Raw genomic sequence first — 18,586 nt, forward strand, 5'->3', positions numbered from 1 at the left:
GCAGCCACTGTCTGCACCATTTTGACCGCTTTCTCTGTTTCCTGCGGTTGGTCTGAATGTTTTTTGCAACACAAGTTGTGAACACAGACCACAACAGAACTTCCTCCATTTCTATTTTTCAAAATAACTGAATTAAATTTTGACGTTTTCGGGGAGCGTAGTCGCTTGCCACTGATATTTCTTTTCTACACCGACAGATGGCGGGCGAGTAGTAGATTGGGGTTTGTGTCGTGTGAACACACCACATTTGCAGCGATCTTATGCATGTACAGACATCTGCGCCGATGTCTGCGCAGACAGATCGTGTCGTGTGGACCGGGCTTTAGACTGTGGTGTTACTGCATTGAGCGCGTAAACTCTTTGTAGTACTTACTGTTCGATTGGAACATCGATAACGGTTCGTATCTTGATGCCTGAAGTTCATAGATGTAATTGTACAGTGTGTGATTGTCTGTGACTGTGTGAAACATAAACAAACTAGTATTGGGGTCTGTTGTCGCGTTTGTGTTTTAAAGTTTCCTTTCCTCATGCCTGTGGAAACGGTAACGAAGAAGAAAATGTGAGTTTCGGTTGTGCATTCCCTCCTCTCCATGCTTACTGAATGATTTCGATATTAAACGGCTACTTAAATTTTCATTTTTTTCATCAGGGCCAGAAACCGACGCGCAAGTAATAACGCGAAGAGTGATTCAGACTCCGGGGCATCAGACAAAGAAAACAAGAAAGAAAGAGGCCGTGATAAAAAGAAGAAAGCTCCATCTTCGTCCAGTGGAAGTGGCAGCAGTAGCCGCAGGTACATGAAAACGGGTCACAGCTTTGTAATAAATAATTTTTTTATTGTGGTACTGCGCCGTATTATTGTTTATATTCTGTTTGTTTTACTTAGATGTCCCAGTCGCGTCACTTAATAATGTCAGACTCACAGTGTTGGAGTATCTGATTTATAGGATTATTCACCTAAAGTCATAACGCGGCTGTTGTGTCCTAGAAATTTCGAGTATAATTTCGTTAATTAATCATACTCTTTTTGCATGATAAATACATATCTTTGTCAATATTTCTCATTGTAGGATGTAAGTTTTCGTACATAGGTCTAGTGAATTGTGTTTTATTCATCTCATGACATACATTTGCAATCCATTTGGTTTGCGTACAGGAGACATGTCAAAAATTTATAAAACAATTACAGTGATTTTTACATTAATAAACAATCTCACTATAATAAATAACGACACTACAAGGGTAACACATTATACCCAGCTCAAATTTCCAGTTTGTCCTGCATGAATTCATCCACTGAGTAATAACACTTCAGTGTCAGTACCTCATATAGCTTTCTTTTAAGTGAACCGAAATTCATCTGCATCAACTTGTTCCCTTTTAATTTATTACAAATTTTCATTCTGTTGTATTGAGGTACCTGGGCATATAGTCTGAGGCGGTGGGTGGGGAGCATAAAATTTTCTTTGTTTCTGGTTTCATGTGAATGGACAAAATGGTTTCCCTCAAATAAGTCATGTCTGGTGTACAAAAATATAATAAACTCATATATGTATAAGGATGGCAGAGTTAATATTTTAAGTTTTCTAAATAATGGTTGACGTGGTTCTTTGTGATTTGCAGTGCACATATTTCGTATGATTTTTTTTTCTTTTTGTATTTTTAGTATCCGCACTATGTTTTTCGAGTTACCCCAAAAAACAATACCGTACCTTGTATATGCTACTTTTCTGTAACGTATGCATTAACAGTTTTAGGATTTTGCACACAACGCGAAAACATTACATTTTAGCTATTTTCAGCAATATGTAAAGCAGTGATGAAAACTGACTGGGGAAAACTTTAACAATTTATCTTTGCCGTCATTAAAGCTGTTTTCGAGAGGAGAACAGTTTGATGAAAACAAATTTTGATGTTACAGTAGTCATACTATAAACTTCTCCAACATGACTGACTGCTATTATTGGCACTTTGCCAAAGTCCATATGAGAAAGTGCACTAGCTTTGCTGTTTCTTTGAAATATATATTGAAGTGGCTACTGTAAGGTGTGTAGCAAATTCAGCACATACAAAATCAGTATTTTAATAACTGTTACTGTGTCCAGTTATAGTAATAATATCTTTTATCATTTGGTCATTACACTAATAAATATCAGACAACAATTTAGTTAAATTAGTGCATACAAAAAGCCAACAGCCTTGCTGCAGTGGTCACACCATTTCTTATCAGATCACCAAAGTTAAGTGCTGTCGAACTGGGACACTAGGATTTGTGACCATCCAGTCTGCAGAGCACTGTTGGCAAGCGGAGTGCACTCAGTCCTTGTGAGGAAAACATTGAGAAGCAGTGGCTCCAATATTGTAAACTGACGTATGGCTGGGAGAGCTGTGTGCTAATCAAATGCCCCTCCATATCCGCATCCAGTGACACCTGTGGGTGGAGAATGACACGGCAGCCAGTCAGTAGCGTTGGGCCTTCATGGCCTGTTTGGGCGGAGTTTAATTTAGATTTTTTAATACATACGAAAAACAATGGGTTAACTACTGAAGTTACAGTGTTATATTAAAGTAATGTATTTTTTCATCTTATACAGTGTGTTGACAACTGATCTGGCATATAGTGTTTGTTTAAATTGAAGTTCTGAGGGGTTCATAGGTCTTTGTAGTCTATGGCATTGAGTGTAAATATGTCTATTGTTTATCATAGTCATGGAAATTTTTTCAGGATTTTGATTCTCACTCTCTTTATATGTGTCCCAGAAGGAACATTTAATATTTAGAGATATGTCAGAATGATCATTCAGAGCCAGAAAGCATTGAAGATGTGGGCTGTAAAATGCGTACCTTGGGAGCTATGAGCACTTCTTCATTATTGTTTCTGTGAAACAAATCTTCTCTACAGCCAGCTCTTTTGTTTTCCATATCTTTTTCTTCTTTTCCATACTGTCTCCTCCCAGAATATGAAGAACAAAGAGCCTGCAGTAGAAGAGATTTGTTTCACAGTGTCAAAGATGGAGATGTGCTCGTAGATCGCAAAGAATGCATTTAAGAGCGTATTTTTGCAAGCTTTTTTTTGCCTCAAATTATTGGTCCTGTCATAGCTATGAATATTGACCATTCTTCCTCAGGCACACTGTATAAATCAAAATGTAGTAGTATTTGTTCAAAGAACTGAGTGCCATACTTTGGAAAGATCCGGTTAGCATAAACAGGGAATCAGTGATCTTAAGGCCATTACAGCATCACTGAATATGGCTGTAAATAGGAATACAAAGAAAGGCAGGAAGATCTTTCTGCTTAGCAACAGGAAATAGATTTCAGATCAACTGACTGGTAAAAAAGAAAGCTTCATCTCGAGCACTAACAATGTTGAGGATCAGATAACAAAGTTCAATAGCATTGTACAATACTGTTTGGACAGGTATGTGCAGAGCAAAGTTGTGAGGGATGGAAAAGGTCTGCCATGGTTCGACGGCCTGTTGGGAAGCAGCCATGAAAGTAAAGAGAGAATCCCTGGAAATTTAAATGTAGCCAAAGCCTCACAGACAAGCAAAAATTTCACAAAGCCAAAATTAGTGTAAGGAGAATCATGCATTAAGTGTTCAACCTATTTAAAAGTAAAATTTTGTCTACTTACTTGAAAGAAAATGCTAAGAAGTTTGGGGCTTGTGTCAAATCAGTCAACAGATTGAAACCACCTGCCTAGACTCTCTGTAGCCATAATGGCACTGAAGCGGAGGACAGCGTAGAAAAGGTTATGATAATAAACGCCTGTTTCACAGAGGAAGATCACACTGTAGTGCTGCCTCTCACACGAATGACAAAATGGCTGATATAAAAGAAAGTGATGTGGGAAAGAAGATAAACTGAAATTGTTCAACACAGGGAAGACTACTGGACCTAATGGGGTACCAGTATGTTTTTTTACATAGAGAATGCGAAAGAACTTGCTCCTCTTCTAGCAGCAGTGTACTGTACATCTTTGGTGGAGCAAGTTTTCCTGATGACTGGAAAAAAAGCATAGGTCATTCCTGTTTTCAAAAAGGGTTGTTGAAAAGACACACATAACTATAGACCTGTATCTCTGATGTTGCTCAGTTGCATAATTTCAGAACATGTTTTATGCTTGCATATTTTGACATTTCTGGAGACTCAGAATCTCATCAGTAGGAATCAACGTGGTTTCCAAAAATGATGATTATGTGACTCAGCTTGCTTTGTTCATCCACAAGACCCAGAAGGTGGCAGATATTTGCACCCGTATAGCACTTGCATAAGACATTCAGTACAGTTCCGCACTGCTGCTTACTGAACAAAATATGAGCTTACAAAATATCAGGCCAACTGTGCGACTGGTTTGAAAAATTTCTAACGAACAAAACACAGCATATCATTCTCAGTGTAGAGAAGTCTTCTGATGTAAAGTGACTTGGAGCGTAAGACAGGGGAGTGTTGTAGGTCCATTACATTTCACAATATTTATAAATAATATAGTAGACAGCATCAGAAGGTCCACGAAGCTTTTTGCAAATGATGGTGTTGTATACAGAGAAATCATGTTGTTAGAAAATTGTAGGGAAATGCAGGAAGACCTGCAGAGGATTGATGCTTGATGCAGGAGTGACAATTGACCATCAACAGGAACAAATGGAATTTATTGCACATAAATAGCCAGCAAGATGCATTATTGTATGATTAGACTATTGCAGAGCAATCACTTGAAGCAGTTTCATAAAATATCTAGGACTGTAAGTACAGAGTGATTTAAATTGAAACGACCTCAAAAAACACAAAAGGCAGATGCCAGGCTGAGATTCATTGGCAGAATCTTCAGCAGATTTAGTTCGTCAGCAAAGGAGATAGCTTACAAAACCCTCCTTTCACCAATACTTGAAAACTGCTCATCAATGTGGAAACCTGATCAGATAAGATTGATAGTTGAAATAGAGAAGATCTAAAGAAGAGCAGCACGTTTCATTATAGATTTATTTAGTAAGCACGAAAGTATCACTGAAATGGTTAACCAACTCCAGTGGCAGACACTGCAAGAGAGGCGTTCTGTGTCTGGTGTGGTTTACTTTTAACATTCCAAGAGCATACATTCCTAGAAGAGTCAACAAATATAATACTCCCCCTACATAAATGTAATGAAAAGACTATGAAGATAAAATTGGAGAGATTCGAGTCCACATAGAGGCTTACTTGCAGTCATTCTTTCCATGATATATTCTCGGCTGGGCGGGAAAGGGGGGAGGTAACAGTGATACACAAAGTACCTCTGCCACAGACCGCAAGGTTGGTTGCGGAATATAAATGTAGATGTCCTCCTCCTACAATAGAAAGATGCTGTAAACATCATTAGAGTTTCCCTACAAGATAATACCATATAATGTAACACCTATACAAAAACATGTAAAATAAGGTATTGTAATATAGACTCCATTTACACAATTCATTAGAGACCATAACAAATAAATTACTGTAGACAAATTACTGCTAATGTATTTTGTATCCACAATAACTTGTCATTTAAATATACACTTCAGTAACTCGAAAGAACTAAGGTCATTGGAGGGAAAGTTGGGTTACCAAACTAAAAACGACGAGTTATGTGCTGAATTTTACTTTTATTAAGCAAAAATCCATTTTTAGATTATTGAGATCATTGCTACTGTGGAGGCAGACAAAAGAAGGCCTCAGCATAAATCTTTGCAGAACATCTACACTGATTTCTTCTTTTTCCTTTTCATCTTCCTTGCTCTACAGCCCTTGATGAACCTTGGTCTGTTCTTGGACATCATCCCATTTGCCCCTGTTTACTGTCTCCATATCTGACATCAATAATTTTTAGATCTTGTACGTCATCCAAGTATTGAAGTTTTGGTCTTCCCCTGCTTCATCATCCCACTGGGTTTTGTAGCAGTGCTGTTTTTCTTGCATCCTCATGTTCCATATGACAGAAATGGCTGGTCCATTTTGGGCGGTTTATTTTGATAACTTTGATAGATTTTGTGAAACACTTTCTGTTCAGAACATCCCATTAACTCCTTACACTTTTGTGTCAGTGTCCAGGTTTCTGAGCTATATTTAATATTGAACTTATTAAAGTTTTATACATTTGACACTTTGATCTTCTGAACAGATTTCTGCCCGTAAGTCATGTGGACAGCCCATAGTAGCATTTATTAGCTAGCTGGGGGCATTTTTTTTAATTTCCGAACTGATATTACCAGTGCTCCCAGGTAGGAAAAATGTCTAGTAGATTCTGTATCCAAGGTTCTCAGGTGTCCAGCCAGATCTGATCGTCGAAGTTCCACGATATTTTGGCGAATAACCATTCCGCCATCATCAGGTGGTGGTCTTAGTAGATTCTGTTTGTACATGGTCAATTTCTGGCATCATATTTAGTTCAGTCACATTTCTATTACTGCTGCCACAAGCGCCAAAGTGTTTGGCAACTAGTTCTATTCTTAAAGTAATATCCACTTCATCTGCATAAACTATATCTTGCACCATTCTGTTGTATATTGTGCCTGTTGTATTGATTTGGGCAGACCTTGATACTTTCTCTAGTGGTGTATTAAAAACTATTCTGAGGTATTATAGTTATGTTGTCTTTCTCCTTTAACTTTATGTACATTAGAAATTCTCAATTTTATTTTGGCCGTGACTAGGTAATGGTCGGAGTCCCTGTTAGCACCTCTGAAATCATGGCAGTCTAATACATTAGAGTCACACCTGGTATCTATTAATGTCTGATCAGTTTGGCTCCTCATATTGTCTGGCAATACCCATGTCTCTTTATGTATATTTTTATGCTGAAACTAAGTGCTGAAGACTGCCATATTAAGTGATGTAAAATTTGTCAAGCAGAGTGCTTTATTATTACTCTGTTTGTGGAGGCTGTATTTACCATTGGTAGGGGATAATCCTATCACCATCTTGGTATCGTATTTTGGATACTGTCAATAAGCTTGAACCAGTTTCTCGTAGAAAGTATCCTTCTCTTCTGTTGTCTTCTCCTCTATAGTGATGTGCATTTAAGAGACTGTACTTACAGAATTTCCCCTATATTTGTATATTACGTATCTTTGGACTTGTTGCTTTAAATCCTATCACTAGTTGTCCAGTATTTTTATCGTCTATAAATCCCACACCAGAAATGTATGGCCGCTATAGTACCTATTACCCTGTTGTTTGTGGAAGGTACACCGTCCAGCCAATTGTATCTCTCACAAGGCCATGATATCCACCTTGTAGGTTTTTGCTATTCCAATCAGATTTTCAAGGACTACAATCCTATGTGATGTCTGTGCATTTTATGATCCAATTCTCATAATCATTGTTGCTTTGCTGTAGGATCCATCCGCCTATGTTTCCTGGAGCTTTCAAATAAGGCATATTTTTGGGTACGGGTTATCAACCCTTAGCCCAACCTGCTGTTCTATGGAGAACCTTTTCTTGCATTCTCATCTTCCCTGATCCTGTTTCCGTACTAGGATTGCATACCCTATCTTCCAAGTACTTCCTCAGGTTCCCAGGGTTCACCAACTCGAAATGATAGACGGAATTGAGTAGGACAGTCTAAGTTACTTTGACTTGATTAAAGTCATATTTTACAGATCACTACCCCATGTCTAATCCAATGATTTGTTTTCTGTTTGATAATTTGGTATTCAGGATGAAACTAAGTGCAACCTCTGAGTAAGTAAACATAATTATGTTTGTTGATGGCCTAAAATGATTTTGTGAAGCCTGACATTGTCAGGAACAGAGACAACAGTCTTAACGTAATTTATTAAAATTTTATAAAGAAATTATACATAATACTTTTAATGCCTAGATCGCACTTTACATTAGACAGATAAAACATGATGATTAGTTTTGGTTGTGTACAACTATTGCTGGTGAATATGCACTGAACAGTATTAATAGCAACAAAAAAGGGGGGAGTGGGGGGACTGGGGCAATATTGATGTTAAAAGCATCACAATATGCGAACTAGGGCATAACCCATAATCTTGTGACTTGGGTATAAAGTGGGTTGGGGCAGTTGCAAAAGTAAAATTGCATCACTCTTCCATTATATGCATTGTAACATTTTGTGCAGTGAAAATAATCAATTATTAATTATATAATGTAAATGGGCAGATTAAAAAATATACTAACCAAGTGGTGGCAGGGGAATGCATACTTTAAAGGATTTAACTTTACAAGTTTTCAGAGCCAATGGCTCCTTCTTCTGGTGGAAGATTTGAAGGGGATTGAAGAGGGAAGAAGGAAAAGTACTGGAGAGGTTTAGGGCAAGGGGTACAGTTTAGAAAAGTCACACAGAACCCCTGATCAGGGGATATTTACCGGATGGGATGAGAAGGAAAGGGTGATTGTAGGGGACTGTGCTGGACAAGATTTGAAAACCTGAAGTGGAAGACAGGTTTTAATATGCAGAACAGAGATTATGACTAAAACATCGTGTTCAAGAGTGAAAAGCTAAGTGCATTTGTATGTAACAGGGGGCATGGCAGCGTGTACCTAACATTGTATCGCGTGTTAGGGTCTGCCTCAGTGCGCTCTGTAACTAATGTTACCTTACTTTACATTTCTTTATTGGAATGCTTTCATTAAATACTGTCAGAAATCTTTTTTAAAAAGAGCATTTCAAATATTACTGTCGCTGACAACTTGTCAGTTGAAATACAACGCGTGCCATTATTACATAGTCTCTATCACCAAAGGAACTTCAGATTTTGCCAATTTCATTATGACCAACAGTCCTAGTGATCATAATATTTGGGTCGTACAACTATGCATGTATTTGTGACATTGTAATATACGTATAGTCAGTGGTTAATTATTGTATTAATAATAGAAAGACATGTGGCTCAATCCCGCATCAGTCTTAGAATTTTTACCACACTTATCATCATCATTGGGAATGCTTTCTGTACACGTAAAACGCCAAACTGCACTGCATGTGGATTCCTAGTGAGACTATGGGCTTCCTACAGCTAGCTGGGTTGGGCACAGCACATATTAAAGAAGGCAGTAGCACCCATCTCCAACAAGATCATTCACAGTAAAGCATAGCAGTATTCAAACCAACCTCCAGTCAAATGACAGGCGTGATTTTTGTGTGTTTGTGTAAAACAGTGATGCAGTGTGACGATAAACTTGTCTTACTATGAACAGTCTTCCTCACAGTAGTAGCAGTTATATGGAACTCCACGTATTTCGCGAATTTTCGGGATGCAATTCCTATATGAAAATAAACAACTTCTTTTATTTTATTTTATTTCCTATATTGAGAAAAATTTACTGTCTTGAGAAATTACAATGTAAGGCCCTTGAAATGGTTTTGGCATTATGTTGACTTGTTGACTTGTGAGAATAATCATTGGCTTACTTGTGCATAATAAATATCTTAGGGTTTCAAGTGGTCTAATTTTAGAGATAGACTCTACTCGGCAGTATCAGATTTTGCTAAATTAGCTGTGGACGTTTGATAAAGTACCAAGAGAAGATTTACAAATTTCTAGCTCGCAAATTTTAATTCTTTGTGAGCGAAGAGTGTGCAAATGTCTGAGTGACATATTGGAAGTGTTAGCCATCTTCACAGTGCTGTAATTCTGTGGATAATTGTGGTGAAGCTGCAAAACTTGGCAAGATAATTGATGTCATTTGGCTATCTATTTTTGCTCAAAATTGTCAGTAAATTTTATCATGATAAAATTTCTCTGAAGTTGAAGTAGGTTGATATCTTTATGTAGTTGATGTACAAACTACTTCCTTTGTAATCTTATTGCAAAGTAGCACAAGCTACTAAAACCTGTAAATTAACAAAATATTAAGTTTTCACAAATGTAATTTTCCTTGAAGGTCTACAATTATCCAGTCAAGTATTTGTAGTAGATCAGTAGTTTGGAGGGTAAAGGTTACACATCTCCTTGCATTTTTCATAGTTTATGTAAAACTGACATCCTCATCACTAAGGGGCCACATCCAGTAGCAATGCAAGTCCCACCATGGTTGTGGGACTTTCTCGTGCTTCCCAAACCCGCAGTTACTAATGGGTTGCTTGATAAAGGTTCCCAAGGCTTGTGTGGGTGTCTTAAACTGATTCCAAAGCCTTCGTGGAGTTTCATGTAGTTTCACAAACTGCTTGTTTGTATGTATTTATGATCCTCAGACTGAGATACTTTTGTTCATGACAAAAAGAGCGTTAGTGTTGCACTGATTTAAACTTTTCATCAACATTATGAACAACTGGTTCAGAAAGAGTCTATTGTTCACCCACTGATGTTGTAGATAGCACTGATTGATTTGTGATAATAACCAGGGATGCAGCATGTATCTTTTTGAATTGGGCAGTGAAATAATCTTGAAGGACTACAGGCATCTATGAAATTTATTGCTGCATCAGTCTTCTCAAATGAAATTTCCCTAACATTGACAACCCATCAGCTGTTGTCGTAGATGCATTCAACAAGCTGCTCTGGTTAGACTGATGAAGCTATAGATTCCGACCCATAATCAGTTCTCGTATTTTGGCAACAAATGACAACACGTCCCTTGAAAGTCTTTTCACTTGAGTTGTTTTAAAATTAACTAGTGATTTTTTCTTGTTCCAGCAACTCTTGAAGTCACAGAAAACCTTTCTTCCCAAGAAGCTATACTTGATTAAATTTGGGCCTTCTAAACAAAATTTAATTCAGTTTTATTCAAGCTTCACTCACAGAATTTGTATGAATCAAAAGTTTTCCTTTGAGCACTGCAGGCTACCTTGTACAGTCAAATGTTTCACAGTTTCTCCAATTTCAGCATATTCTGATTTTCCATGACTTGTTCCAAAACAACTTCCACTCAGCATTTGTACCAAAATCTTTGTGGTGGTAGCACAGATTGGTGGAAATTTTGTTCTGGCCAGCAGACCCAGAGTGGAAGTTTATGATTTTTCTTCAGATTTGTCATTCTTTAGTTCAGTAAATATTTGGGGCTTTATCAAAAAGTTATGAACTTGTGTACTAGAATAACTTTGGCATTTACAAATGTCTGCTTGTGTCTGTGTATGTGTGGATGGATATGTGTGTGTGTGCGAGTGTATACCTGTCCTTTTTTCCCCCTAAGGTAAGTCTTTCCGCTCCCGGGATTGGAATGACTCCTTACCCTCTCCCTTAAAACCCATATCCTTTTGTCTTTCCTTCTCCTTCCCTCTTTCCTGACGAGGCAACCATTGGTTGCGAAAGCTAGAATTTTGTGTGTATGTTTGTGTTTGTTTGTGTGTCTATCGACCTGCCAGCGCTTTTGTTTGGTAAGTTTCATCATCTTTCTTTTTAGATATATTTTTCCCACGTGGAATGTTTCCCTCTATTATATTCATAGAATAACTTTTGGGATTTATTTCCTCATTTTTGATGAAATAGACAACAGTGAGATTCACAGTAGCTTGACTGCTTTTGCAATGAACACTGTGGACAGCATAGGAGTAATTCTCTTCAAAATGAAGGAGTGCAATTCGGTTGACACACTAAGGTTTTGCATCATGGTGTTGAGACATTTAGTTTGACATTCTGAACTCAGAATGGTGAGGTCAGATTTTTGAGGCCATCTCTGTGACAAAATCGTCTACCAGCACTTGCCTAGTTCCAAGTGATCCACAATCTGTTTGAATCCACTATTTGTACTCTGTAGCTTTTTGAGGCACCATGTCCTAGTATACATCAGTAGTGTGAATCAAGTTCATTTCTTTCAAGAGTTATTCTCATGATGATGCAGCATCCAATTCTCATGATAATGCAGCATCCAAGCTTTGATTCAGTACTGCAAACTGTTGAAAAAAAAAAAAAGGGGGTCAAACATTCAAGTCTCTAGTCCATAAGAAGGAACTTTACCTCCTCTTTCACTTTTTGACTTTCTGGTTGTTTTAACCATTCTCTCACAAACACGATTGTGCTGCGATCTCTTTTAATGGACCAACTCAGTGGTTCGAGTGTGAGAATCTGAATTTTCTCAGCATGAGTAGAACTGTGCTTTCTTCCCTTCAAGCCTGACAAGAGCTAAGTATAATCAGAATGATTTTAAAAGAGGAACCACAAGGAGAACTCAAATTGCTATTAAACTTATCTCAAGCCTCCATATGGAAATCAGTTGAAGCCTAAGCTATAACAGCAGCCAAATTGTTAAGGAGTTCCATGTGACAGTTTAGACACAGCTTTTTGTCAATTGAATCATTCTCACTGAATTTTTTCAGCTGATTTGACAGTTTCATTAAACCATTACGTATATTTTTCCGTGGAAAAGAATTGCAACATGATAATTGCAGAGATTCAGATGTTGTCAGCCAGATGGCTTTATCATGAAGACAAATTGTACATTCATCTCTTAGCCTCCAGTCAGAACTTCTCAAAAACAGTTCCTTTTGTTCAAGAGAAAAATCTCCCAGCACTGGCAGCATATTCTGGAATTAAACAGCAGTAGATGAGAACTTGAATTATCCAAATTACCTAAAGAACACTTTGGCAGATTTTCTTCACTTGCTGAATCCATCTGGTATTCAAATCAACAGTATTTTGTTACCTCAAACGTAAAATTTGATTAGATTTTTAAAGTTAATTACTTCTCGTGTGTGTAATATCTTTCTAAAAAAAAGTTCAGAACTTACAGAATAAGCCTAATGTTTCATATTCAGTTAGTATTTGTGTGTGGGGCATCACACACTAACCAAAAATAAATGTAATTATGCACCTGAGGAAAAAATGAATGCTTCATATATTATTGCACTAGCTTGTAGTGTGTGATTGTTGCACCACCTTCCTCCTCAAAAACAAAGGAAGCCAGAAAATGTGGCTACCGACATACAAACATTTCTGTTACTTTCTTTGGTGAACTCTGCAGTTCATGTTCACCAACCTAAATTTACAAAACTGCTTATGTATGGAGAAATTGATAGCAAAACAATAAAATTTATAATTTCAGTCTCAGATAGGGGAGGCGACTAAGTTTGGCAAAAAGTTAATTTTTCATCTTATGTCAGTATTTCTCTGGACTGAGCCAATAGTTGTTAGCATGAGAAAGGTTACTGGGTAATTTAGACCACAAAAGAAAAAAGCATTCTTGAAAATTTGAAATTTTTAGAGAAAAAGATACTCTTTCAGATAGCTGTTGAAGCTGGTATGTATCAGATGTCCCTAATGAGACATGAGGGTTCAAAAGTCACTTACTTTGGCAGCAAATTTATCTTCGGACACATTCGCCCCTGTTAATGTTAAGAAGCTATGGATCCAAAAGTGCTAAAACTTACATGTCTCACATCAACACTGAGCAGAAAGACGGAGGAAAAACTAAAGTACTCTGGCTTCTCTGACGAACTTGTGAAGAACTTGAGGCCAAGACCACCTAGGTCACTCAGGTTGTATGGTTTGCCCAAGATATCGAAAGATTGTGTTCCATTTAGAGTAATTGTGAGTGCAGTTGACTCCCCTAATCCAGTGCGGCAAAGTATTTACCTATATTATTGGCACCTATGATCAGTCACTGAAGAATTCGTACTAAATATTCTCAAGTGATTGTGGATGTCATCAAGCAGATGAGGATAGACCCAGATGAAATTGTGGTCTCCCTGTTTACGAAAGTATCAGTGGAAGGCCACACAGCGGTGAGGCGCTGCAGCAGTTCATTGACTGTGTGAACAGTATGCACTCGAACATAAAATTTATCACAGATATGAAAGAGAACAGAAAGTTGTTTTTCTTAGATATGTTGGTGAAACTGAAAATGTAGGGACAACTCTACCATTCTGTGTATAAATGATGAATACATACAGACTTATATCTCAACTGATGCAACATTTGCCATCCAGCTCAGAAGAGAGCTATGTAGAGCACCCTACTTCACAGAGCCAAAACTGTTTTGGACAAGGAGTGCCTCTTCTCTGAGATGAATCATCTGATGATGGTGTTCAGATTTAAAGGACATTCAGTTTGTGATATTAGGTCAAGGTTGTCAAGAAAACTAAGGTGCAGTTCCGTTTACCAAAGTTGGGAAGACCAAGACATAGTGAAGCTTACATTCTGTGGCACAACAATCAGTCGATTGTTTCACCCACACAGGAGAATTAAGGAAATATTGTGACCAGTTAAAGATAATCTCTGCCTGAGAGTGCCAGGGACTTGAAATATTCCTTGCAAGTATGGCAGTAATTATGTTGGTCAGTCTATATGGGCTGCTGCTGATTGCTGTGCTGGATATTTTTACCAAGCGAGGTGGCGCAGTGGTTATTACACTGGACTTGCATTCGAGAGGACAATGGTTCAAATCCACTTCCTTTAAAAATGTATGTGTCTGTTTTGTTGGAGAAGGTCTTCCATATTATCTGGTACCTGGCTCCACTCATTAATCAACTGGGAGAGAGGATATTTTTGGTTAGGTGACATCATCCATAAACAGGGCAGCTATTAACGTAATTCAGAATTAGCTTCCATTGCTATTATGGGATTTATGGCATTATTTACGCATGACACAGTAATTTGACAGAGCACCGAAAGACCTAAGTTGAAACAACGCCCCGGGAGTAGACAACATTCCATTAGAACTACTGACAGCCTTGGGAGAGCCAGGCCTAACAAGACTCTACCATCTAGTGAGCAAGATGTATGAGACAGACAAAATACCCTCACACTTCAGGAAGAATATAATAATTCCAATCCCAAAGAAAGTAGGTGTTGACAGATGTGAAAATTACCGAACTATCAGTTTAATAATCCACAGCTGCAAAATACTAACACGAATTCTTTACAGACAAATGGAAAAACTGGTAGAAACTGACCTCAGAGAAGATCAGTTTGGATTCCGTAGAAATGTTGGAACACGTGAGGCAATATTGACCTTACGACTTATCTTAGAAAATAGATTAAGGAAATGCAAACATACGTTTCTAGCATTTGTAGACTTAGAGAAAGCTTTTGACAATGTTGACTGGAATACTCTCTTTCATATTCTGAAGGTGGCAGGGGTAAAATACAGGGAGCAAAAGGCGTTTTAAAATTTGTACAGAAACCGAATGGCAGTTATAAGAGTCGAGGGGCATGAAGGAGTAGCAGTGGTTGGGAAGGGAGTGAGACAGGGTTGTAGCCTCTCCCCTATGCTATTCAATCTGTATATTGAGCAAGCAGTAAAGGAAACAAAAGAAAAATTCGTAGTAGGTAGTAAAATCCATGGAGAAGAAATAAAAACTTTCAGGTTCGCCTATGACATTGTAATTCTGTCAGAGACAGCAAAGGACCTAGAAGAGCAGCTGAATGGAATGGACAGTGTCTTGAAAGGAGGATATAAGATGAACATCAACAATAGCAAAATGAGGATAATGGAATGTATTCGAATTAAATCGGGCAATGCTGCGGGAATTAGATTAGGAAATGAGACACTTAAAGTAGTAAAGGAGTTTTGCTATTTGGGGAGCAAAATAACTGCTGATGGTCGAAGTAGAGAGGATATAAAATGTAGACTGGCAATGGCAAGGAAAGCGTTTCTGAAGAAGAGAAATTTGTTAACATCGAGTATAGATTTAAGTGTCAGGAAGTCGTTTCTGAAAGTATTTGTATGGAGTGTAGCCATGTAGGGAAGTGAAACGTGGACGATAAATAGTTTAGACAAGAAAAGAATAGAAGCTTTCGAAATGTGGTGCTACAGAAGAATGCCGAAGATTAGATGGGTAGATTACATAACTAATGAGGAGGTATTGAATAGAACTGGAGAGAAGAGAAATTTGTGGCACAACCTGACTAGAAGATGGGATCGGTTGGTAGGGCATATTATGAGGCATCAAGGAATAACAAATTTAGTATTGGAGGGCGGTGCAGAGAGTAAAAATCGTAGAGGGAGACCAAGAGATGAATACACTAAGCAGATTCAGAAGGATGTAGGCTGCAGAAGGTACTGGGAGATGAAGCAGCTTGCACAGGATAGAGTAGAATGGAGAGCTGCATCAAACCAGTCTCTGGACTGAAGACCACAACAACAACAACAACAACATTAATTATTGTAGTACCTCATTGTAAATAAAAAGACTGATGGCCAGGTGTTTCAACATCAATAAATCTATTTATTCATTTTATTTGTTTATTCGTTCATCCTTGGACACAATTAGTACAAAAGTATCGGGCTAGTCAGATACATTACAGAAAAATATATACATTTATAAAACATTAACAAAGTAGGAGCATGCTCGTTAGCAGCTTGGGGAAACTATGGAAAACCCAGGTCAGGATGACTGGACAGGAAATAAACTCCTTTCCTCTAGAATGTGAATCCAGTGCGATAAGACTGGCATAGCCATTGAGCGAATCACAAATATATAGTCTACATTGCAATTGCAACATGCACAAGGACAGGGTGGCAATTCTTTTGGAATACTTGGAATTCTCAGGGAACTACATTTTTCCTGGAAAAATAAGGGACTGTCAGGAAGATCTCAGAGAATTCTGTGTTTTTTTAAACATAGCATTGGATTTAATTTTATTGAGTTATATAAATCATAAATTTTAAAATACTTATCATCTAAATATTATTCCGTATAAATTATTGGTGTTTAGAAACAGTGGCCAAACTTCTCGTATGGCCAGTATATCTCAGCCGAGAGGAAACAAAAGTCATTATTATGAGATGTTCACAACAGCACCCCCCCTCCTCGTTCCACTCAATATTAATTTATCAGGACTTCTTATGACACCACCTTGATACCCACACCTGGAATTCTCAGAGGTTGTCCCCCCCCCCCCCCCCCCCCCCCCTTTCCCTGAATAGCCACCCTGAAAAAGTAAATTGATAATATAACAAGAACAAGAAATTTTGATGGTAAAAACACTACTGAAAAAATGAAAACACATGACAGATTACATAACACTGCTGATAAGCACAGTGTGCACTAAAACGTGAAACTTTGATGTGAAATACCTTTGAAAAATTAAAAACACATTCTACAACTCTTCTGAAAAATATAACACACAAACACCTGGAAACCAGCTGACTCTATAGCCATCACAGCTAAACTAGCATCAGATCCTTTCTCAGAGGTAGAGTGTTGCACAGCATCTGAATCAAGGAAACAGAAAACCAACAGCAGAAACATTCTTTTGCAAACAAAACCACATCACAGTATTTCAGGTAATAGAATCAAAAGAACTGAACAATAAAGCTAACTTTTCACTCACATTGTAGAAACACTTCTCTACAAGAAATGGTTGTAGCTCTGCTCTAAAAGACACTTACTTCTCCAGCTTTTTTCTATGTAAGTTGGCATTGCATTATAAAGAATGAACCAAAGTGGCTCACCTGTCTTTGAGTGCGAGTTGTTCTAACTTTTTGTACTCGTGTCCATAAATTTGTGCAGGAAATTAGTTGGGATTATGAGTCAGCTTAGATTTAAAATTAAGAAGTGTATGATGGCTTAGCGTCCATTATCAACACAGTACTAAAATGTGTTCGTTTTTCCCCAGTTCCTCAGAAAGCAGTTCAAGATCATCAAGCGCATCAAGTTCATCTCGCAGTTCTAGCTCAGCATCCAGCTCACGTTCTAGTACATCTTCCAGCAGCAGTGGAAGTTCCAGCTCAAGCTCAGAAGCTCGTCCTAAAGTGAAAGCCAGGTTTGTTATTATGCAGTTTATCACATAGAGTTTGGAGGTATGGCATCCAAAGTGCCAGTTGTTTTGCTTCCTAATGGTGATCTGAGGCACATTGAGTGGTTGTTACAAAGGCATTCTGAGTTCTCTCGTGGCAACTGCCAATGCACTCGGAAGTAGAGTCTAATGTGAATATTATAGTTTTAAACATTTATGGTGGTTTGTGTGAAATTAGTTATTACTTCCATGGTAACTTTAATAACTGTAGGTGTTGATTTTTTTTATTTATTTATTTATTTTTTTAAAAGTGAGGTGTCCACTTTGCAGCGTGTTTGATAACAGGCATAAAGTGATGGACTGTAGTTAAGTTTGAGGCCAGTGAAGGGCACAATACTACTCGTAACTTGGAAACATCGGTTTTGTGTAGCCCATCAGAGTTCTGTTTTAGGAAACCAATAAAAACAGAGAATGTTTTACATGTGGAATTGTTAGTTTATAAATGTCAGGCATTTCGTGTGGTGTGAAATTCATTCAGGTTAGGTTAATTTAATTACTGAGAGCGAAGCAGGTGATAATAACAACTATTCTGTACGAGCTGCCATAGCTTGCTGATAACTGTGTGGTTGGTACATAAGAGATTGCTATTAATAAAGTAGAGTACAATAACAACTTCAGTTCTATAGTAGGTGTCTCACATTGCAGATGGTCATTTTTTTCGAATGCACTACACAGCTTGAGACAGTGATTATGTTGGGACACGTCAGCTAACTTACTGTTCATCACTGCAAAACTCATTTGATTTAATTTAGTCATTCATCCAAGGATCATCTCACAATGATACAAAATTTGTTATTGTAATACTATGAAAATAAATAGCTTAACATGTACATAATCACAGAATATGTAAGTATGCTTTTATGAGGATGGGATGGGGTTTAGCCATGGCCACAATCAGGGAACTGAAATTACTTAGG

The 18,586-nt window shown here is 37.8% G+C and overlaps 1 protein-coding gene across 1 annotated transcript in view; it reads left to right on the forward strand.

The window, feature by feature from the left end:
- Positions 1-399: 399 nt before the first annotated feature.
- LOC124606766 (RNA-binding protein with serine-rich domain 1-A-like) overlaps positions 400-18,586 on the forward strand; it is a 56,296-nt gene continuing 38,109 nt past the window's right edge. The window contains exons 1-3 of the mRNA XM_047138821.1: positions 400-559; positions 650-793; positions 17,490-17,636. Of these exons, the coding sequence (XP_046994777.1) occupies positions 528-559; positions 650-793; positions 17,490-17,636 (323 nt within the window). The 5' untranslated portion in view covers positions 400-527. The remainder of the gene's footprint in view (positions 560-649; positions 794-17,489; positions 17,637-18,586) is intronic.

The sequence above is a fragment of the Schistocerca americana genome, chromosome 3 (genome assembly GCF_021461395.2).
Source record: "Schistocerca americana isolate TAMUIC-IGC-003095 chromosome 3, iqSchAmer2.1, whole genome shotgun sequence".
Classification (NCBI taxonomy): domain Eukaryota; kingdom Metazoa; phylum Arthropoda; class Insecta; order Orthoptera; family Acrididae; genus Schistocerca; species Schistocerca americana.